This window comes from Parus major, chromosome 1 (genome assembly GCF_001522545.3).
Source record: "Parus major isolate Abel chromosome 1, Parus_major1.1, whole genome shotgun sequence".
NCBI lineage: Eukaryota > Metazoa > Chordata > Aves > Passeriformes > Paridae > Parus > Parus major.
The window spans coordinates 19341296-19365752 of record NC_031768.1 but is presented as its reverse complement, the minus strand read 5'-3'; the positions used below and the strand labels follow the sequence as shown (position 1 = coordinate 19365752).

The following is a 24457-nucleotide window of genomic DNA, read 5'->3' as shown; positions in this document are numbered from 1 at the left end:
ATCCTATGCTTGATGAGGGGTGATATATTGTATAAACCACTAGCAACATGATTGCAAGAAAATGAAAGCAATTAGCATGGCTTAACACCCAGAGCAGCACCAGTCAATAGTATGTCAATTTAAAAACAAAAATCAAAAGAAAGAGTCACCTTTAGTGGTTTAGCTTTTCTTTTTGAAAGATAATATTAACCACACATTTTTTAACTGATCCACTATACTATTAGCTATCTCATTCTTTCAGATTTTTTTTAAAGACTGGGGTAGCCTACATATCAAACCTCATGTATACTAAAAAGCCACAGCAGCAATATAGCAAGAAACAACCCATTTTCTCAAGTGGGGATTTTCTAATCCATTTCAGTATTTAATTTGCCAGTGGCATGTGCACATTACCTGTAAGCTAATAAAGACCATCTGTAATCTCATGCCTAATATTCTGTTACAGAAAGACCAGTGATTTTGGATTGTATCACCCTTAAGGAAGGGGGAGGAAGAGTCCTGAATGTGAAAATGGACTTGGAACTTCAGCTACTAAATGCTGGTGGAACTGGTGTCATTCCTTCACTTCTGAGGGTAAAATGCCAATCTACAGAACTGAAAATTTAATTTTCTAGGACTGATTGCTGTGACAGGAGAGGTAATGAGGAAAGAGAAGACATTACTTTCTGATTTCTTGTGAAGAGAGAATGGATGCTGGATCTGCATGGAAACCACTTGGGCTAATGTTCCTGGACCAGAACATAAATGTGTCGTACATGTGGCATGACTGGCACGACTAACGTCAGCACTGGCATTACCAACATGAAACAGGCTGCTTCTTGACTAAGATGACAGGAACACAATTTCACATAATTAATAATTGTGTGTGCAAAGGTCTTTTATGCAGTTTGGGTACAAAGAAATTCTGCATCTCAAAAACATACAAATAATATAAATAATGCTAGGAGTTGTCATTCTGAGACGAGTTATTTGGCTCAAGTCTACAGTAACCATTATATTATTACTTTAATTAGTCTTCAAGGCAGCTGGTGTAAAGAACTTTAGTAGGCTTAGAACTTCAGTTGCCTTACTTTTAGGTTAACTAAAGTTGGTGACATCCAATGTGAATATTATTTGTCTTTTTGAGATCAATCTTCAGAGCTTGCTTAATCACTTTTGCACAGGAAAGATCATGCAAAAAATACACATTTTCTTCCTATTGACAGTACTGAGTCAAAGATCACAAGGGAGAAGACAGGCCTTTTTAATTCTTCTTTCAAGACTTGCATTATCTATATACATCAACACCAAGAAACATTTACTGCCTTTTTTTTAATATCATAAAAAATATGCTTATCCAATATTTAATGCTGAAGGCCTTTCATGTTAAGTAGTATATTCCTACTGGTATAAAGTTGATAATCAATACATTGATTGTCAGTAAACAGTAGCACCTGTCAAGGATGTAAACCCACTGGATTAATAAAAAACACAATAAATCCAGGCAGCTATTCACCTTTATGGCACATGCTAATGTTATCGATGACAAAGCTATTAAAATAACAAATTGGTTCAGAAAAAAAGAAAGCAAAAATAATGACTCTTTGATAAATAAAAAAGTCTTTAAGAGAAAGAAAGTTCGCAGGTCCACCTAAAAAACCGTCTTTCATTATGTTAATATAATCATTAGACTATGATGCACATATTTGCATAGCATAGAGGCACAAAACCTGGACAGAATGTGTGTGCAGATTTTACCACTGAGCACCTAAAGTTATCATAGACACAAGTGCAGCCACACACTTTAATCTGAAAGTACTTAAGTTAGTTAAACCTATAATTCAGTTCTTTTTCCGCATTCAAAATTCTGTGTGGGAATGCTGTCAGATAAACCATGCTCTCCATGCTTGTGATTTCTGGATTGCAGTCCATGTTTAAAAACTCCCCCCACAGCTGCACACAGACACATGTGGACAGTCTGGAGGGATTTGGTGGAGGAAAGTGCAGGATGCCTAATCCCTGCCTTGGCTCTGCAGCAGCACAGGAATCAGCATGAGAGAAATGTACACCCAGGTGGGTGTGAGGTCACCTGCCTTGGCTTCAATGTTCAGCAGTAGCTTGGTCTCTACTGGCAGCCTGGAGAGGCTCCAGAGCACCCTGAGACCTGGCTGCCCACTGCCTCCTCGCCCAGGGTGTCCTGCTCAGGGCCAGGCTGGGGGAGCCTCCCAGCTACCTGGTAGGAGATGTGCCAGAAGCTTGCTAAACCGTGGGAATGCTACAAGAAGATCAGAAACAATTTTGGCTTTGTTTCTAGGATCACACTGCCTGCGAGCCTGGTGGGAGGCAGCGCGGGAAGAGCAGAGCCGGCATTCAGCTTCCCTGGCTGGATGGGCAGCTGGCATCCCTGAAGCCGGCACAGATAAATGCATCTCCTGTTAGTGGTGATGTGAAGGGCTTTTCACAATGAAAGCAACCTAATGAAAAATAATCAACAGCAAAGCATATGCAAAGAAGGCATGATATTTCAGTCAGCGCCTGTTTATGTGTAGTCAGCACTAAACCTTGCCAGCTGCAGGTAGATAAGAAAATTCACCCAAACAGCGCATATTCCAAACGCTGCATATTCCTTAAAACAGCTTTAGAGAAACCCAAACACAAGTAAGAAATCTTTTCTTAAGCAAAATCTGGCACCTTTTATATGCAAACCCATATACAGATCTCTATGTGTATCTCATATGATTAGAGATCGCACATCCGCCTTTCCCAACCACTGAGGACTTCAGCAAGCAACCAAAGGGTATTTTCCTTCCCCACCACACACTGCTTGGCTAAAAAAACTGATAGGTAACACTGACCTTTAGCTTGTCATAGCGGTCACTTAAAGCTGCCACCTGATGGTCACGGTGTCTCCCGACCAGTTTACACAAGGCACAAATTAACTGGTCATCAGTCACACAGTACATGTTAACTTTCTCGTCCTCATGTTCCAAGCACATTAATCCCCTGATGTGAGAGTCCGGGATAGGCTCGATGAGACGGTGGCCAGTGAATGGCTTTTTATTGGGGTGAGTGGCTTTCAGGCACTCCTCGCAGTAGGACACCTCGCAGGTAACGCAGGTTTTCACCGCCTCCTGGGCAGGGTCCTGGTCACAGAACTGGCAGAGCACCTTCTCGCAGGACGACATGCTGTTGTTATCGAACGCCCGCTCCCGGCGGGTCTCGCTGGGGGAATTGGGCCCGCTGACCGAGGCTTTCTGAAACCTGTCGATGATGTTCTGCAGGGTGACGTTGCGCTTGAGCCCGTCTAGACCGCGCTGGCTGAGGGTGATGACATAGCGGCAGGTCGGGCACTGGAAGGCGGTGATAGACTCCACTGGCTCGTTGGTGGCGCAGTGGGAGACCAGGATGCGGTGCGCGCAGTTGAAGCAGAGGCTGTGAGCGCAAGGCAGCAGCAGCGGGTCTTCAAACAGCTCCAGACAGATAGGGCAGGTCAGTTCTGACTCCAGTGTTTCCATCTTCAGGCAAAGCTTTCCTGTGGCGTCAGCGAAATCCAGGGAAGCTGATCAGCTATCTGGAAACACATGTAAAATTCGATTAGGCAAGAGAAAACATGAGGGGTCAGCCATGGGGGGTTGTCAACTTTCGCCACTCTTTCCTGGTCTATCAACCCACCATGCTGGGCGGGAGAGCAATGAAAAGTTTTGAACCTGCACATACACACGTTAAGGTATTTAAACTCTTATTTCCCCCCTCTCTGTTCACTTAAGAATGAAAAAACCCAAATGTTCTTCATTTTTTTCTCCTTCCCTTTTTCATGCGATCAAGGGAAACAGCAGATGTTTCTGTGCATTATTAAAACCCAAAATGATGAACTTCAAACAGCCTATTACAGCAAAATTAGATTTCTTTTGCAGATGCTGCTTTTGGCTTCACTCATCTATCTATTAGTAAAACTTAAAAACAAACCCCGCAACTTTGCATGGAATTGTGCAAGAATTAGTCCGGAGTATTATAACTGATAAATTTAAAATCTCTACTAGCATTAAGAGTTATTTTATCAGATTGAAATTTTTACTTGTTACTATAGCAATAGCACGGCATTTAGAGTACATGGCTGTGTTTATTTCTGCAAATATATATATATAAACAGAAGGAATAATGTTTCTGTATATGATATCCTACATATATGTATGATATATATCTTATACTGATATACTCCTATGCAATTCAAGAACACATGTAACTGTTATGCATATATATATATGCATCTATATTTTTGTGCATATATACCTGTGTACATATGCCAAAAAATGTATCACATACATGTTTGTAGTAAGATTAATATAGCCATGGGAACACACAGTGTTACAACTGAAATGCCTAATTAGGTAGATGTCAAACAATAGTTTAGCCCAAATTAGTGACAATCCCAAACTCTAATGCAAGAAGAGCTGCTAGACAGTAAGAGAGTGAAATGTGTGATTTGCCTAGGAGGAGTTTGTGTAAGTATTCACTTTTGTATGAGTACTCTCTACTGCTAAAACGTACGAACTATGGCTTGCTTTAGTGACCTTATTAAACCCCTGAAGTGGATTTGGACTACAATCAGTGATTTTTGAATGGAGGACATGGGATTTTCTGGAGAAGGCAGCAGTACACCCCCACCAGAGATCAACTGAAACTTCATTTTGCTGCTTTTCCTGCTCTCAGTGTTACAGAGAATGGTTTTGAAAGAGTCGCCCTACGCGACTCTCCCTGCCTAAGCTCCCGTCAAGGGCCCGTCACTGCTGCAAGCAGACAGGTCAGTGAAGCAGAAGCAAAAGCTATGCTTCACACTCACAGAGCTGTACCTCTTCACAGTACAATCTATTTAAGCTTTGTTGCTCATAACTGAGGACAGCTTCAGATGGCACAGCTGCATCGTCTTTACACTGTAAAGTCATTGTTCAGTTGTGTGAACTCTTGACTCCTCCCCTGGCCAGGGAAAAAGACAGAAGGACAAGAATCCCCCACAAACAGACCTTGATTCATTAAGGGTGAGAAAAGCTCAGGGCTCATTAGCAGCCTTGGGAACCAAGCATACTTGAACCTATGGTACTTCATGACAATTAGTGTTGGGAGCGTGGTAGCAGTGACAGGAATGCTACCTATAACCCCAATACGAGCCAAAGCAAAGAGGACAGCTCAGCAAACAGAGGCAAGGTTCAGACTTCACCATTGGTATTTAGTCCTCCTTGCTGTGTGGGAAGAGGAGCAAGGCGTCTGTTCCAGAAGTATGCCTACAAATGAGGATACTTTGCCTCTTTGCACTAATGTGTCCTTTTAGTCTGCCAAAAAATCTGAGCATTTAAAAAATGCACTGACCCCATCACAAAATTTGCTTTCCTGTATCTTCCATGATGCTGATCTTTTTTGAAATAAAGTTCAGTTTGCCAAAGACTAATTCATTTATAGCTATCCATCAGCTGCCATAATTGCATAGTACATCTGGTCAAAATTAAACGTCTGGAAATTTAATATAAGCAGGAAGACAACTCCCCTCTCAGCCATAGCCATACAGCATAGAAGAGATTAAACCCTTTTCTGCAAATGAAGACCAGTTTGTCTTTCCTCCTCTTCACTCTCTGTCTCACAGAAGTCCCAGAAGATCAAAATCTGATTCACATTGTTTGAATCCCTTCCACACCACAACTGTCTACCTCATCATCCCCTTATCCTGCAGGCTGGAACTGCTGCACTGGAAAAGGGAGAAGGGGATTTGGGTTTGGCAGGAGACAGTGTTTAAAAAGACGAACTAATCATTGCTCATCTATTGGCAGTGAAAACCTGCCAGCCTTTATGGTTTGTTTCTTAGGACCACATTCAGAATACAGGGCTTTCTTCTATGCTAATCTTCCTGTACAAAATTCCTTCTGCTCCTCCATGTACCAAATTGTTTTATTCATTCTGTTTCCCTCTTAAAGCACCTTTTTTTTTTTTTTAAGCAAAGGTTTTTTATGGTACTCATATAAAAGAGAGGTACAGATAAACAGCTAGAAGCAGCAGAAAAACATTTGCATCACTGCCTCATAGAAAGATGTTTGAATCACCATCAGGGCTCTACACAAATACCACCATCTCAATTGATGACTAACTCTAATCTATCTGACCTGAATGAGCAGCAGCTGAGCCCTAACTAATGCTATTCAGTATGAGCAAGAGTGCCAAAATCTGATTTCAGACTGTAAACGTCTTGGAAAAAGAACCTATCTTCCAAGGTAAACAAAGCTGAGCACACAGATAGAAACCAAAAAAAAATTACATTTCCCGGTTTTCTTTTGCAGTTGCAAATAAGTCAAAACACACCACATCTAGGGCTGAATAAATGAATCCTTTGAAAGCCCCTCACCAAAGAGAGGTTGCAATTTCTGGACAAACAGATGATTCCTCTAATCCACTGCAATTCTGCTTTCACTTTTAAGTAGGTGCTTAAAGTAGAGATCAGTGTGCTGATGATCCAGCTACAAAATCTTTCAAACTCACTGGCCCTTGCCCTAAGGTTTCATATTTAATTTAGATTTTTCTTTTTTCCTTGAGAATGGTAGAGAATCCATAGCTACAGAAAACTGGAAGATTAGGCAAAAACACAACAGTTTATATATGCATATGGTAATATTCCATATTCAACCTAGCTCAAAAATTCAAAGGCACATAGCCTCCAGACACAGAAAGAAGTGAAGGAATTGCAAGTACACAATTTCCTATTTGCAAAAATATGGAATTACTGTCATAAAATTGTATTATTACCAAAATATCATTGAAATGACTAGTATTATTTTTATACCCATAGGAGGTACTTTTAAGAGCAAATATCAAAATAGAAGTGATTGTCAAAACAAACGTTATTTAAACAACAAAAATATACATAAGTAACTTTGAATTTGCGACATCTCCCCAGGCACATAATGATTAGTTATGCAGCATGTTGTAAACATGCACTAAATGAAATCCCAACAGCAATCTAGTTCATTACAAGAGTTCTAACACTAGTGGAATTGGCATCTCTGTACCTCTGCTTACAAACATGACATATTTTGTAGGTGGCATTAACACCTTCATTTGCCAAGACATAGCCCAGCAGCAACAGTGGGATCACTTTTGAGATAACAGATTTAGGAAAGGAAGAAAAAGTTACTGCCGAGAAGCAACTGCAGCCAGAAAAGAAGGGAGTGAGAATGTGTGAGAGAAACAGCTCTGCAGATAAGAAAGGACAGCGAATAAGGAGAGGGAGGAGGTGCTCCAGGTGGAACCTGCAGCCTGAAAGGAATGAGATGAACGTGTCTTTACAAACAGATGGTGTGAACCTGCTTGTAGATAGGGCCCAGGGACTTGTAGGTAGGAATTAACAGGAGAACCCATGAGTTTCAAAAAATGTTACTAATTGAAATGGAATGCTGCTCAGCCAAGGTAGTGCTAAATTTCTGAACTTTGAGAAGAACAAAGACTTAATAGAGCTATGTTGTACACAGGATGTGTGTGCGCTTATGTATACATGTTAAAGGGGACATGTAATAGGTGAATTGGGAAGTCTGTACCTTCCCAACACTTCAGCCAATGGGGAAAGGGAAAGGGTGATGTGGCCAGGAAAACTGGGATGAAAAGGAGGCTGGTTCCTCCAACAGTCTGAGACACCCCATGGAGAAATTCCCTACGGCCTCTCCCTTTGTTCATGAATAAAGTTACAGGACTCCACTCCTCTGTCTCCCTTCTGGACATAAACCTCTGGAGTTTTCTGCACAAACCCATGGTGAAGATCATGGTGAGGCAGACTGTCCCCCTGCAGCCTGCAGAGATCCACCTGCAGCCCTTGCAAGACTGCACACCACAGCAGGTGAATGCCAGAAGGAGTCTGTGACCCTGTGGGAAGCCCATGCTGGAGCAGATTCCTGGCAGGACTTGTAACCTGTGAAGGACCCGTGTTGGAACAGCCTGTTCTGTGTGGAAGGGACCCACACTGCAGAGCTTGTGAAGAACTGCACTCTGTGGGAAAGACCCATGTTGCAAAAGTCCTTGTAGGAATTATTGTCTCCTTTGGGATGGTCCCAGAGCAGGGGAAGAGTGGGGGGAGTCCTCCATCTGAGAGGAAGGAGCAGCAGAAACAAAAACAATGTGTGATGTACTGACTGCAACCCCCATTCCCATCTCCCACTACTGCTAGGGAGAACAAGGCAAAAAAACAGAAATGAAATTAAGCCTGGGAAGAAGGGATGGAGGACAAGGTATTTTATTTTTCATTACCTGATTCGGATTTGATTGATAAAAAGCTCAATTTATTTTCCCGAGTGGAGTCTGTTTTGCCTAAGACAGTGACTGATGAGTGATCTCTCTGTGTCCTTACTTTGACCCATCAGCCTTTCACTATACTTACTCAGCTGAGGAGGGGAGTAACAGAGCAGCTTTGGTCGGCACTTGGCATCCAGCCAGGGTCAACTCACCACAAGTATAAAACTACACTTATAAATGAATGTGTCAAATATTCTAGTATACTGAGATCACTTTCGGTCAGTAAAACACTACAGAATTCTCTTCCCACATTGAATAAATCCCTAGCTCTTACAATAAAGCTAGCAGGCAATGTTTTATCATGCCACACAGTGTCTCCTGTTCGTCTCATTTTCCATCTGGTCCTAAAACCTTCAGAACAAGTGAGAACAGAAGCTACTAGGAGTAGAAAAGCAATGAAAAACAATATCCCAAAAATCTTCACTTTCCACTATTGTAAAGGTGGAGCTCATAGCACGAATTACAGCTGTTTCATTTAAATTTAGTGAACTCAGTCCTATTGTAGGAGGTAGCAGCTGTAGGCCATTCTGTAAATTCTAAGCGTCATACTAATAAATAGGACCAGGAAGAAGAGTCAGACTTGTGACATGTTCCAAAATTCCTTGAAAATCCTCTCTGGTAAAATCAGTTTGCTGTGTTTTGGTGAATTACAGCCAAAATATACCTAAGCAGGCTTGAATAGTATTTTTCCTAGTCATGTTTTCTAGCAATTTACTGTGCTAAGACTACTATGTGGTAGTAGTAGCCATGGAATGACTGCTACAGTAAGGCCATTTCAATCCTGGCCCTTCAAACCCATATACAGAATGGACACAAGACCACTGGCAAATTTAAAGACTGAAAACCTGAAGATTAAGTATTTTTGTTGTAAACACTTGGCAACTTTTAAGGATAGAAAAGTCTCAGTATTAAACTGCCCTTATATGAATATGAAAAGAAATGTAATAAATAATATTTTATTTATAAGTATGAAATGCAATAAAATGAGTTATGCATGCATAGGTGTGCCCATATATGTATGTATCCTAGGTATATAGCACAAGAGGAATTGCAGTCAGCACCCACACTATTCCTGAGCCATCTATGGAATGCTTAAGCAGGTTACTACCATAATACAGAGCTGTAGTTTTCGAAGTTCCAACATTTTTCTGTTAAGTGCACAATAAAGTAAAATTTTAAATTTTTGTTCTTTTGATAAACCTGCTACAGGCTATACAAAAATCCCCCAGCTTTCAATTTATTCTGTTAACAGTGAAAAAAAAGGAAGGAAATGCTTCTATTTGCCATTCTTTTTCTAAATAATATCAACTATTTTATAAATAGTTGCCATTTGCCAACTATTCTTTTTGCCATTTTCTATCATTTTCTAGAATACACACAAAACTTTCTGGAGAATAACTCTTTTTCCAACAAGTGAATGTGATTGTTCCACAGCCCATTCAATCAACATTTCAAATGTAATCAAACCAATGAACTCCTGCATAGCTGAGGTGGTCCCTAGTCCATTACGGATTCTACTCTCTGCAGCACGGACATTGAAGCTTGTGTGTACTCATGATGTTATCAATTTCAAACAGCACAGCTAGTGAGATATTCATGTATTGTGTGAGTAGTGCAAAAAGAACAAATAATCCAACATCAGATTTTTTTTAGAAATGTTCAATGGAAACTTCTATAGCAGTAAAGAAAACAAGCTGCACATACCCTGAAGCAAGCAAATACTTGTTTTCCCACTTGCTTTTATCAAAGCAGTGAGGATTAATAAATATTCAAAGGATAGTGTCTGTTCCACAGCTCTCAATATGCAATAAAAAATGGTCAGCATGAAAGAAAATTACTAGTTCATCCTATTCATACATTTTCATTGACAGAAGAATGATCATCTGCCTTGTCTAGAAGTTACATGTAGTGTTTCCATAATGTTGAGATAGTTGTTTGCAGCATTTAAATGATATCAATACAGCAAATGCACACCTGCTATGCTGTTTGCATGTTATACATCTTTGACAACATCCCTTTCTTGTTGAAACATATGCTAGTAGAAGAATATATTTTCAAAAAGATGAATCCCATTATGTTATTCAGTGAGACAAGAACATCTCACAGAATCTAGGTTTTTGGCACAACACATATTCCTTCTCAAGGGAGATAAAACAATAACTAAGGCTCAAAAACTACTAGTCTAGAAGAAAAATATCTTGTCCTGTAAATCTCAAAGCAATTAATAAATTGCTGGTTGAATATTATCTATAGTAATATATTAGGTACAATATTACACATTAATTACACATAGGTGCACATAAACCTATACTACTATACACTTGGAATGCTTTTTGGTCTATGTTTTTATCCTGTGGCTTTACATTCTTTAGATACAAGATTTAATATTTCCTCAAAATTCTTCAGGACAATGAATTGCTTAATCTTTAGCACACGTGAATCAGCGCTGATCTCCAATTAAATGTATGGTTGAAGGTCTGCTACAAAAATCTTCTCAATTAAATTTGCACTCTTCACTTGAGAAAATGGTATTTATTCTGGGGTATATCATAGCTATATAGGACCAAATATCAAGTTCACATCTTGGCCTGATACTGGCAGCATGGAAAACAACTGGAGCAACCTCAAAAACTTACCAAAGGGGACAAATTTCTGCATACCATACCATTCTTTTTTCCTCACTCATTTCAGGCTAAGAGCTTCCTTGATATAGATGCCACCCCATAACAAAAGGAAGGTAAAATAATTTTATCCACCCAAACCCAAATTCTTCAAAAGCTTTGGTTGCAGGGCAGAGCTGGAAATCTCCCACATTTCCCCAGCTTGTGTAATGCCTTAGGTGACACAGCACACCCTGATTTTTAACACAGAAAATACAGCAACAGAAATACTCAGAAATTATGTGTTCCAACACAGTCCTTCTAGTCACAAAGAGTCTCACACAGGTAAATTAGCAGAGCTTGGAAACTCTGGAGCCATTAATCTACTGCAAGTTTTCAGAGGAAGTCTTAGGGTGGCAGAAAAAAATGATTGCATTCTCTTCCCACCAAGTTGTTCTATGACTTCCTTCACCACAGCTGAGTAAGGGGAATCACTGAGCTGAGTAAAGTTTGCAATCATTGTCTTCACCTAGATAATGACATTTTAATTTCTCAAGGAAGAATAGCAGGGTGTGCTTTCTTATCAAAGAGAGCATTTAAAATAACAGCAATAAATGTCCCAGGAACTGGTACAGGTATGAAGGTGTGACCTCAACTCTGCACACAGAGATCTGAATTTAAACTACCTGCAAGATGTAATTTTGATGAACTAAAGCTCCTGATATTTATAATCACATTACAAAACACAGTGTTAACTTCTCACTTTTCTGTTCCCTGGTCCTCAAATGCAATCCTTAAAAAAGCCTATAAAAGATTTTTTTTAAAGGAATTAACACATTTTCTCAGAGTTCTACTCTGCAGATTTGCAAAGAGTATAAAGAGATTATGGCTATTGCAAAAAAAACCCCTACTGTCTAACACTGAAGAGCTCCTTCTAATTAATGCCTGCTGTACTCTTAGTACACCAAACTCCCTAAGATCAATGGTGTATTTAAAAATCAATATTTTTAATCAGGTCCTTAGAAGGGGAAATTAGCTGTGAACCGTGGGAAAGTGGAAGATAAGGAACAAATTTTATCTGTGCTCTGAAGGTTATCTGTTTTAGACCTCTGACAGAAACCTGTCATTGGTGGAAGAAACGCCCAGCTCAGGCTTCCTGGGCCTGAGAATAATAAAATGGAAATCAGCAGGAGGACTACTCCATCAGGAAGTAGAATCTTCACAGAGGCCCTTGCTAGACCCTGGGTCCTGCTCTGAGAGGAGTGGGGATATTTCCTGTCTTACTGGTGTCACTGGGGCCACCACAGCTTGGGGTACCAGGCTCCTGTTCACCCTTAGCAGAAAAATTTTTAGGAGCATTCTTCCATTCTGTAGACCAGAACAGAAATCTGCAAGTACCTGGTAGCAAATCACTAAGTGAAAAAATATGAGGATGCAGTCCTTCTCTCTTGCTGTATAGTGGTTCCTGAATGCAAGTGGTGGCTTTCATCTGAACGGGTCCCTTAGAAGTTAATGGAAATAAATGGCCATCTCTAAAGCCATCTGATTTAAACTACTTGAGATTATCTTTAGTATTAAGTGATCAGTGATTTCTAGATATGTTTATTTTATTCCAGGTTTGAAGGATCTTAAGAATCTAAGAAATTAAGCCTAAATCAACTAACAAATATCTCAGTGTTCTTGAGCTTTAAAAAGAGAAAATAGAGAATCTAATCTCTATTCTTTATTCTTGTGTGCACAGCAATCACTTGCTTAGCCAAATTTGCTTCCAATAAATATCTTTAAATATGCTTAACTTCTATTGTTCTGTAGTTAAAAATCTGAAAGGAGACACAGAAAACTGAGTTGAGTTGCAGAAGAATGATCCCAGAACAACCTCTTTCCAGGGGACCACTGAACAGAGTTTTTTCTGGATTCGGATAGTTCTGCTTCTGAATTACTATATCAATACCACCAATAGACCTTTCAAATAAAAGGTTCTTGATGGCACTCACAAAATAGCTTAGCAGCTTTTAAGAGAGAATAGAAAGAGAAAACAATAGCTTAATTATATCCCTTTAGATGTTCTTCATCAATGACATAAGAAAAGTCTCACAGTTTGTCTTAAAAAAAAAAAAAGAACAAAATTGTACATTTCCTGTCAGCTGGCAAGCAGGTCAGTGTTACTGTAATAACTAGAGTAGCGCTTGAGAGAGTTACTAGTATGCATCTGCTTCCAGCTTTTTCTTCCAGCAGCTTTGTAAAATGCCTACTTTCAAACATCACTGAATGTCATCTTATCCTCAGACAACCGTTTCTCTTGAAATATTGTACTGGGAAAATCACACGATGATTCCGTACCTATGAGCTATACATGCTGCTGATTCTCCTAAATGTATGCTGCATTTTGTGGCCTTTTGTGGATACAGAACTTGCACACAAAATAACCATAGTGACCAGATCATCAGTCTGAGCATAGTGGTGCCAAAAGGACATCCTTTGAAAAAGCATCACCTCTCAGACATCACACTTGAAGCATGTCACTGTTTTATGTTATGTAACTTCATCATTTACAGATAAATAAATGGAATTTGAAAGACTTTGCAGAAGAACTGAAGCAGGCTTCAGGGAATGGTTGTATTTTTAAAAATTCTCTGATGTAAACACATATCTCAGCCTTCATCTGTTATTTTAAAAACAGAATTATAATGTTCCGGATGTTGTTAACACTATGCAGATGCCACTGCCCCTTTATCTCTCTAACTGGTTTTATGACAACTAACAAGACAATAAGTCCTTGTTTGAAAACACAAGATGAAAAATGTTCAATTTTTTCCAGACTTTCCAGCATCAAAAGCATAATTAATCACAGCAACAGAGCAAACCTCAACTCCTCCCTACAACTGCTAAACACATTATAAAATTCTTCCTAAATTACTTGCAAGGGCAAGCGTACACAAATGCATCTGCTCCAGTCCCACAAAGCCAGCCAGCCGCATACCCACCGCTGGATCCCGCCCTACATCCTCTGTGGGCATCATTGCTGTGCAGACAGGGACCACGCTGACCCTCAGCAACCACCGGCAGCCAGCCGGGACAGGCAGCAGCCCCCACCACTGTCCCAGCAATCCTGTGGCAGCAATGACTGCGTCTGCAACTGCAAGACAGTTGTGGCTGAAGCACAACAGGAAAATCTCCCCTACAATTGCAGGAAAACCCGCTCCACCTAACCGCCTCCGCCAGAATCGCTGCTCCCAAAGCCAGCCCTGCGTGCTGCACCCACAGCAAAACATCTCCTCTCCTTCCCAAGGCCAGCCCGGGTGGGGTGAGGGCAGGAGAAATGGATCTTCTTGCAGAGCATCCCAGCAAGCCACCAAGGGCTGTGGTGGGACAGTGCTGACTCACAGCTTGGGTGAGGGTGAGCTCAGCCCCAGGGACAATTAGCCAAGGTGGGCTGGCAGCACCCAGCCCTGTAAAGGGAGGGTGGCTTGGACAGGCCAAACCTGCTACATTCCAAAGGAACATCTCCACATTTGCTGTTCTCCAGAATGGCAGAACTCTGAATGACAGACTTGTGGCAAATAATCACTTTTTTTTACTGTTTTTCCCAAATATTTTTCGAAAATGTAAAAAGTCTACCAGGAGTTCACCAGAAGTGGGGACAATTTGAGAGAGAACAGCACCAGCATGAAAGACTTCTCTTCCTACAAGCTGGTGCTTGCAGAGACCCTACTGTCTGAGATTCATCAGGTGAAACACAAGATGATAGTGGTTGCTTATTTTTTTTTAAATTTTACTTTAACTTGTATGTAAGCAGCAAACTGCAACAGGAAACTGCAAATGCTTCACCAAAGTACCCGGGAGGAATCCTGGTTGAGTCACACCAGACATTTGGTCTCCAACAAAGGTGTTAAAAAAATCACACAAAGTGGAAACAGCAGGAAAGAATTGCTTCCTTGTGTTCTCTTGTTTTCATGTTGCAATGCCCCCTTTCATACAATGGTAACACAACAAAGTGAAACAAAGCATACCTCAGACATCTGAGCATAGGACTGCAAAGCCACACTTGTCTTAAGGTTTTTTTTCCATGGAAGAGCCTACCCTGTTCTTTTGAAGCAATAAACAACTGTTGTGATTATTTAATTTCCTATTCATTTAATTTCCTTGAAACAATAGACCAGAGACCTCATACAAACGTACATTCTCCCTAAGGTTTTTAAAGCTTTTTGCTGGCAACATCTGTTTACTTATGTGTGGAACAGCAGCTTCTAGCAGGCAAACTGAACATGCAGAAAGCAATTCAGATGTGCAGAGTGACTATGATTATTAGAACCCTTTCCCATGATACTCAATGTCCATGGACAACTTACAGTCAAGTCAAGTTATAAGCAGCCCAGTAGGAGCCACAGTACAAGTCCTGGACAGAAGAATTTTAGATTCCTCAACACATATCCTATCCTTGATGTTTCATTAAACAGCATTATGTAATTTCTTTGAACTGTCTCTCCAGCCATGCTGGCTTATACTCATCCAGATGCATTTGTCATCAACCAGCCTAAATGATTCTTGATTCTGTGATTATCAGATGCTGTCCTGCTGCTCTTTAGCAGTCTATAGACAGACTATAGTTAGTCTGTCTTTTCATGCCCTTTACTTGCAGACAGCCAGCCACAGTCTGGTTTTAGACTGCTGAAGAATTTTCAGCGAACAAACATTTTTTATATTTTAATCTTCTTCTTAACCAATCATAAAAGTGATACCAGTTCCAATAATCTTAATTTTGTTAATAAATCTGCCTTAATTCCTGAATGAGTTTTACTTCAGTTTGAGGGTAATACTGCATGTGAGGGAGACTTCATAATTAAGAGCTGTATCTCTATGTGATGGTTTGTCAGCAAATACGTCAGAATACTTTTCACTGCTTATGCATGTGTATGCACATATAAACATGTATGTAAGTGAATAATTATGAGCTCAAACCCATGGTCTCATAAAGTTGTATTTGTGTCACTTTACAGTTTGTCAGCCTTAAGATAATGAAGTCATCTAACGAATATCCTCTGCCACACTAATCTCCACTTTTGAATTCAAGTGTGAACTATAAAATAGGGGTTTTCTAGCCTTCCTCCTCTTCAACACCTATTGGAATTCATGAAAACCTCAATAGAGGTGTCTTTAGACATGAAGCTGGATTCTCATATATTCTCATATAGAGATACATGACTGAATATAATCAAATTACCACAGTTTAACAAGATATCATCTCTGGTGCTCAGAGCCAACACACCTGTGCATTTGTGTTCTTTTGATACTCACCAAGAGCTTTGGTGAATTTTACAAAGGAAAGAAAAATATTTCAGCCACCAATAGCTCCTTACTGCTGAAATTTACCACCTTCACCACAGAATCAGTAGATTAAGTGCTGAACCACAGCTTGTGTGTTTCTTTGCATGGTATAAGCTACAAAAAATGATTGCTTAAGGTGTGTACAGTTGCAGGATGTTTCAGCAGCAGAAATAAGCGGGTAGCTTGTGACAGGGATTTCTTAAACTATGTCAAAAGATTCACTAGATATCAACTAGCAACGTCCTTACCTCAAAAAGGATGTGAAGAAATTCAGTCTAAAACTCTGAACTAATATACTACTAGAGAGAAAAGTTACTGTATCTAAATTGAATATAGCTTAAGGCTCAGAGACTTAATGAAAATCCATCTATTGACCCTCTGTAAATTTATTCTTTCATCATGTGTGGGTTCTAAAATTATGTATTTCTGATGCCAGCATCTCCACACTGTGTCTATTTGCTGTGCAGCCATTGTTTCTGCCAAATTCACTTTCAGCTCTTCACAGTAAAAGTTTGATCAGCGCAATCCTGTTCAGGGGAGCATTGAGTATCGTACTTCACCTTCTGCACAGCTGTGCTTTACAGTTACTGTGTTATTCTGGCTACAAGGCTCCTGGCAATCAAGAAACAGAGCACCTTGGCACCTGAAGCACATCAACAGTAGAATAGAAACAAGCAAGTGCCCAGTTAGGTTACAAGAAATCCCGTTTCCAGAAAATATTCAAAATCCTAGAAAAAGACAATAACAGCACTCACTGGGAGAAGTAACTTAGATGGGGCACAAAAATCATAATCCAATGTTAATCCTGAAATTCAGTGGCCCACAAGCATCCAGCACAGCTTTTAGCAGGGCTCCATTGTGTTGCTTGTAAGTCAGGCATAAGAAGAGTTGGACTTGAAAATTGGTCTATGTGGCTTTTAAGAAAGCTAGAAACTAAGATTTTTCTCTTGCTAGTTTGGAAATACTAATATGCAGCTTCCAAATCTCATTTTTACTGCCTTGCCTTCTGCCCTCAAAAGAGAATTGTCTATGCCACTTCAATGTGTAGAACAGAAATATGATCTTCCTTTTATAGTTCATTATCTGTGCAATTTTATCTTATTTTGATGGACAGGGAACATACATTTTTAGATTGATTGGTGTTGCTGCTGGGCACTTATTCCGAACAATCAGTCCACTGTCTTCAGGAAGCAGATGCCATAGAGCAGTATAATGGATCATACTGAAACTGAAATATTAACAAATTGAACAAATATGCTAATGTCTGCAGTTTGTAACTTTTACACAGGCAAGCACAATCACATAAATTACTTGTTCTATACAGCTAATCACAGGATTCTATGATGAAGAAAACCAACAACAGTAGATTGGTTAAAAATAGCATCTCGCCAGTCTTTCTTCTCTTGCCATATGGTCAGTCAGCACAGAGGGGCTGATCCAAATGACATTAGCAACTCACATTTTTCTGAACAGGGCCAGAGTAAGAGCAGCCTCACTGCTGTTCTTAACAGCATGTCTGGGATGTAAGGTTTTCCTGCTCCAGGCAAATATCTTCCATGCAGCTCTAACTAGCCACATCCCTCTGCTCGCCCCAAGTGAAAGAAGTGGAGAGAATACAGATGCTCCTCCCTTTAAGCCAGCATCTGCACCTTACAATTCTCTTTGAACACTAAGGGCATACAAGTAACAAAAAGGCAGTCTGGGTTTTTGGAAAAATGAAGAAATACCATGTCACCAAGAATGATTCATGTGATATAATTTGAGCAATTTCTTAGTATGAAATTGTTTCATATGGATGCTAAGTGCTATTTTTCCCTCAAATACTTGTTTAATATTAATTGCTCTTTGAGCTGTAAACCTCCTCTGGTCTCATTGATAGAACTCTTAAGACATTGATGGGTCATTGTATGAAGGTATGCCATTTCCCCCTTAATGCCTCATTTGTATTTAAATATCATTTGGATTTGACCCAATAAGCCATACTATAAATGACCCCTATTAAGGCTCTTTGGAGAAAGGCAAAACCCTAATTTCAACAGCAGAATGTGATTATAAAATAATTTATGCCTTCCTGAAGGAGAAATGTATAGTACTTGATTCATATTTGAATAGATTATAAACTTCTTTATCACATATCATATTTCCCCCATTTAAACAAAAACCTATCTTTATAAACTTCAAAGTAAGCTACAAACAAAAAATCCCCTTGCTTAGAATATACAGCAGCTGCTTGTAAATTGAGGGTAGGTGAGGCAAAGAAAGGGAAAAAGAAAAGCTACTCCCACTGCTACACAGAACTTGCTTTTAACAATTCCTTGTGGTCAATGAAGCCTTTTCCTCAGTGCTGCATTTTGAGTTTTGGACAGAGAAAGAAGATAAATTGCTCTGTTCTAAATTGTTAGATTAACAACAGCACTGAATTCTAATCTGATGCCCTGAAGGATATTGAGGGAATGATCAGAGCAGGAATATGAAAACATCAGTTGAACCTGACTATCAAAATAAGGTTTGAAAAGTATCAGTGTGCAAGGACCTGTTTAAAAGCAGGGGGGGGAAAAAATGAACCCAGTCAAAAGCACAGGAACTTGATTCTTTTTAAGCTTTCTCCTGCAGCATACCCAAAAGGATTGTTCACCCTTTCAATCTCATCACATGGAAAAGGTTTTGTAATGAAAATAAAATTGTTTTCTTTTGCTTTGTTGTTAACTGCTTTTTAACAGTATGATGCTAAAACAAACTTGAGCTGACATTTAATAAATGTGAAGCCTGAAGTTTTTAAACACATCTCCTGAAGTCTAAGTCTCTTCTAAAGTATTTGAAAAGGCAATTAATTCTAAATAGTGGAGAGGATATTGGGATCTAAAATCTATGTTAGAGTCTGAGGCACTAAGTGTGTCCTTATCTCTGATACCAAGCTCTGACATCCAGGAAAACACCATGAAAACTGTTGAAGTTAAATAGAAAAGCTAAAAATGTGTGTGGATAGACTGCATAATTTGGGGTCATTCTGTGCTATTAAAGCCAACTTCAGCCAAAGCTGAAATGAAGTGTGGTAAGTGAACTTGTGCTAAAAATCTGGAGAAGACTTGACAAGTCTTTTAATTATATATTAATAAACACGAGAAAGAAGAAACTAACAAGCCTTTTAGAGTATCCTTCCTGGAACAGAACTGAGATAAAAGAAACTCCTCTTTGAGAAAGTATCCCAGAGAACCTCAACCCTGAAGAAACCGAAATCCCACAACAACAATCTGGAGAGCCTCAAAACTTTGGAAGGTTTAGAGGTCGGTCTTAATTTTGAGGCTCTTGTCTGCATCTAAATCCTCCTCTGTTTTATATTTTAAAAATTATGGGATTTTTAGCATAACAGCTAGATTAGTATCTTTGGTGGAGATGCTTTACAAAGAGGATGTCTGATTATGATTTACCTCCATGTGACCTGATTCTAAAAACTGGAATAAAGATTTCGCTTTAACAAACTTAAAAAACACTGCCTGAATACGTTCATGTTTTTGTACCATGGCCAGAAAGAACTGCATTAGAGAAGAAATTTAAATTTGTTTTCTTAAGCATTGAAATATAGCCCTTAGTATTATGCAAAGATTATGTGATATTCATGAGTAGTAGTACAAATCTACAGTTTCAGTAATTATAAGTGTATTTTAACCTCACACTCGGCTCCCAGTTTTGCTGAAACTTCAGCTGTTGCCAACTAAAGCCTAGTTCAAAAACTAAACTAGTTCAACAGCTTTCTTTTGGGGAGCATCTTCTTACTGAAAACAGTAGTGGCAGTTGCTCTGCAGACACAGAGAGATAGCATCAGATACAAGAATTTCTTGGGAATGCTAAATAAAGTTAAGTACATAGACAAATACTTATATGATTAGAACCAAACAAGTTTATGCTAATGAAATAATCTTTGGTCCTGAGGGTATTGTCTATTGTCTTCCAGTGATATTCATATATTAACTGTACCACTGTATTTTAAAAGAAATGAGGATCATTAGGAAATTAAAATGAATAGCCTTGAAAAATATTAGTAAAAGAAAGCTGTGCCTTTTAATAAAGAACACTAACTTATGAAAAACAAAGCAAAGGATCAGGGAACTCAAATCCTTACTTACAAGCACAGGGCCTGTTAAGTGAATTAATTGCCTTTTAGATTTCCAAAAGCTTCAGTAAAGAGACACTCAATGTGCAGAGAGACATATACACCCTTTTGTTATTTTTCTAATAGTTTATCAAGTGAAGAGATACAACTATTTACAAATACAAGTGCGTAAAAGAAAAAGATTCTGGATATTCAATTTTCCCAATGGAAAACAAATTGCTTAAAACATAAAAATTATATACTAATTCTACAGTTAGTTCAAAGACTAATTTTTGTAATGTCACATAAGATAAATTTAAACACAAACCACCAGAGACTGCTAAAGAAAACATCTCCAAAAAGGCAGACCTTGCCAATTATTCTTGATTTATGGGTTGATTCAGGTTTTTTTGAATCTCCAATGAAATATAAATCACTCTAACCCATTATTTACATATTATTTTTGTTTCACTACTTACCTGTTCATCTGCTTTCTCCTCCATTCAAAACCAAAGTGGTTTGAATTCATAAACCAATATGGATTGCAAAGAGCATTCTTACAAGGTTCATGTTTTAATTAATGAGCCACAAGAGCCAGGAACACTTGTTAAACATATATCTCTAATTAATCCCATCAATCACTCTCCCTCTAAGTACTCATGATCTCCAAGAAATTAAATAAGCACCAAGTCCTGGACAACACAGCCATCATTTTTTTCCTATCTATTATTAAATCTCTAATTATCTGTCAACTTTACTCTTGTGTAATACTCATTTTCTTTTCAGTGTCTTCTTCAGGGTGGTGCACCTGCATCTAGACAAAATAAACACACTCACTGTCAAATTTCAGATTAAGGACTCATGGAAGTACTCTTTCCCATCACCCTGAAAGAAGAGTCTGTTGCTCAAGCTATAGGCTCTCCAAAGCACCTGTAGGTCTCAGTACCGCTATCGCTATAGTCCCTGGCATGGAGTTTGCCCCAAAAGTAATGCTGACAAATAGATGAAGAAAGGAAACACTATTGTATTTATTTTTGTTCTTCACAAGGATCTCCTGCTACTGCAACCTATCATAAAATATAATGTAAATTACAGCTAAAAGCATGATAAGAAACAGTGTTTTTTGTACTCAAGCAAGAGAAAAGGAAAAAGCTAAAATAAAGAAGTCTAACAGGCAGACCAAAGAACAAAGGTCCCAATAGTGACTGAAGAAAAAAAGCCCAAACCCAATGGCTATTAAGCAGAAGCAGTATTTTTAGGGAAGAATTTTTATGAAACCTCATGCAGGTCTTGAGCATGACATTTTTCAGCCTAAAAGGAATTACCAAGTCCTCTAACTGGTAGGGGTGTTGTACTTCAAGTTTCTGTTAATGAACAGGTCATCACACAGGCAATATGTTTCAAAAGATAAAGTTCATACAGGACTGGTATTAACATACCACAGAATACCAGTTGAGAATAATACATATTTCAGGCATTAATTTTAATCTCCTTGAACCTGAGAATTTAAATACAGATATATAATAATTTCTTAAGGAGCAGTCACACTAGATTATGGAAATGTTCTCTTCACAGTTGCCATGGAAAGGCTATGTCCCATGGAAGATGGGTGAGATAAAAGGTTTGAAGAACAAACCTGTTACTGACTGATCCTCTCCCAGGAATACCCACTCTGATGCCATGGAACAGCCATCCATGTGCCTGTCTTCCATTAATTACTCCTTTGAAAGCCTTTTTATACTTTAGCCCTTTATGACATGACATTAGAGTGAGATCCACTGTCAATTTTAAGATTCAGATTTGCTGAGGAATAATTTCAAGCCCTCCCCCTGCAAACAAAACCCACCAAAAAACTTTCCCCCCAAAGAACCCATCGCTATTAGTGCTTTGCATAGTAAAGATTCAAAGAATTGGGATCTTGATTCTATGCTTTCAGTATATTTGCAAATTCAATTTTCACTGCCAGGTAACATTTATTTGCCACAGCTATCATCAATTTATCCTACCTAGCTCCCTTTAGAGCAAACAGACAAGGCACAAATCCCGTGAAAACAGAGTTACTGGGCTGTTTTCAGTTGCCAGTAGAGACAGCCGCTATGCTCTGCAATTTTCCTCTCCACTCGTCAGTCCTGTATATATTATCAGCTCAGGAATGCAGCAACTTCTTTTCTTCTCTTTTCCTTTTCTACCTTCTTGATCTAATTAATGCCAACCAGAATAAATGTGCCTTTGTGAACTAGTCAGACGTAGTAGTGGCTGCTCTGGGTAGCAGCTCCAGGTGGCAGTTTGTGCAGATTTCACAAAGCAACCAAACAGGTTCAGCCACGTCTTACATCTGAGCATCACTTGGGGGGAAAGACAGGAGGGGGAAAAAAGGACAGAAAATTCAGGCAAAACAACTCACCCTTGGATTACTTTGCACTGTCTATGAATCTGTTATAAATTTAAGAACACGATGATTTTTGTTTAACAAAGAATAATTCAGTTTTTTTCTATAATAAGCAAAAAAGAATCCATTCAAAAGCTTGAATAATGGACACAGTGCACTTATTAAACAGCAGCCAGCCTACAGAGACTTCTTTTCTGGGAAACCAATCTGGCAGGCAGTTAACTCTCCCTGACAGGAGACTTACTGTATTCGTCTTAAAACCACACACTCTTACAGATGGATGTAAGGACATAAATATCACATTTTCTAACTACCTTTGCTTCCTGCTGGATCAACCTAATAGTTAGTATCTTCTGCCTGCATTTGGCCTAGATGAAAGAATTAACCTATCAGAACATGAACACACACCACCACCCTTCCAGCAGCAAGAAATGATGAAAAGATATTATATTCCTTGAGATGCTGGAGAAAAGGAGTAGCTACAATATGCCAGAAAGAACAGTTTGCTGCCACTGGAAATTAGAGCAGATCAATTATATCCCATGGACTGATGTGTTAAGGGCTCTTCTTCTGCATTGAGTTTTGCAGCTGTTTTCTACCCTTTCTAAGTTCAGCACAAGAACCACACCCAAAATGTTGTCAGAATCATCATCTACCATGGAGTCAAACCTGGAATAGAAATCCATTATTTGATCCAATCATTCCATGATTAGATTTCTTGCAGCTTCTTTCTCCACTTTCAGTTAGGAAAAGACAACTTCTGTCATCTCTAATGCCACACAGACTGAATGAGCCAGATTAATGTGGGATGATTATATTGTCATATCGTCTGAGAAAGGACAAGTGGGACACGGGGCTGGCCAAATGGGTTTTCTGTGTCAAGAACAGACAGCTAAATTCCCCTAGACATGACAGAACAAAATTTCACTTTTAGCCATTAAAAAGCTAGACAAAATTTTAGCCACCTGTTTAAGGTTCTATCTAGAAAATTGAGTGAAATAGGCACTACACTGGGATGGAACAATTCTCCCCCAGGGAATAGGTCTCCAAAACAGGTAGCAACAACAATTTCTCTTTGTTGGTAACTATCTTTTCCACTAATGACTCAGAGAAAAACAGTACAGCCAGGATGTTCTGGGTTCCTGACCATCAGACAGCTAAACCAGCCCCCCCCTGGAAGAGATGGGAGTGTGTAATGGCAGTGAATGTATAGCTCATATACAGCTTACATCACTTCCTTCAAACCCTGCTCAGGGCTCCTGGATTACCATCAGGAAAGAATAATCCAGCCTTTCTTCAAGATTTTCACAAAGGACAGACCTACTGAAGCCAAGCAGAAACGGACAGAGCTTGTTTCAACATACATCTCTGCTTTCTGCTAATCTTGCAAATGCACTTGGAAGACTTCCAGTGCAGTGGTGATGGGAAATTCCATCTTAATGACATAAAAATACCCCACAAGCCAGGGCAAGAAATTAAGCCTGTTTTCATTATCTTTCTTTACCCAGTTCTAAACAGCATCTAAAATACCAGTTAAAGCTGCTCTCATTTCCAGCTAGCAAGAACCAACCCTTAAAAAAATCCTCACAGAAATCACTCATTTTTTTTTGCTGGTCTTTCAACTCAAATCAGCAACATTATATACATGAAAGGGTAACATATGTACAACTTATTTATAGCATTTTCTGGAGTTACTTCCTTCCATAAGTTATGTACACATCTAGAAAATAAAGATGAGTATAAATCCCTAAC

At 39.1% G+C, this 24457-nt stretch overlaps 1 protein-coding gene across 4 annotated transcripts in view; it reads right to left on the bottom strand.

The window, feature by feature from the left end:
* MID1 (midline 1) overlaps window positions 1-24457 on the bottom strand; it is a 238277-nt gene that overhangs the window by 92877 nt on the left and 120943 nt on the right. For 3 of the 4 annotated variants that reach the window (XM_015641077.3, XM_015641101.3, XM_015641067.3), the window contains exon 2: window positions 2835-3550. In XM_015641077.3, the coding sequence (XP_015496563.1) occupies window positions 2835-3494 (660 nt within the window). In that variant the 5' untranslated portion in view covers window positions 3495-3550. Of the gene's footprint in view, window positions 1-2834; window positions 3551-13885; window positions 14000-24457 lie in introns of those variants that run through there. The other variant, XM_015641087.3, reaches the window with a different exon arrangement.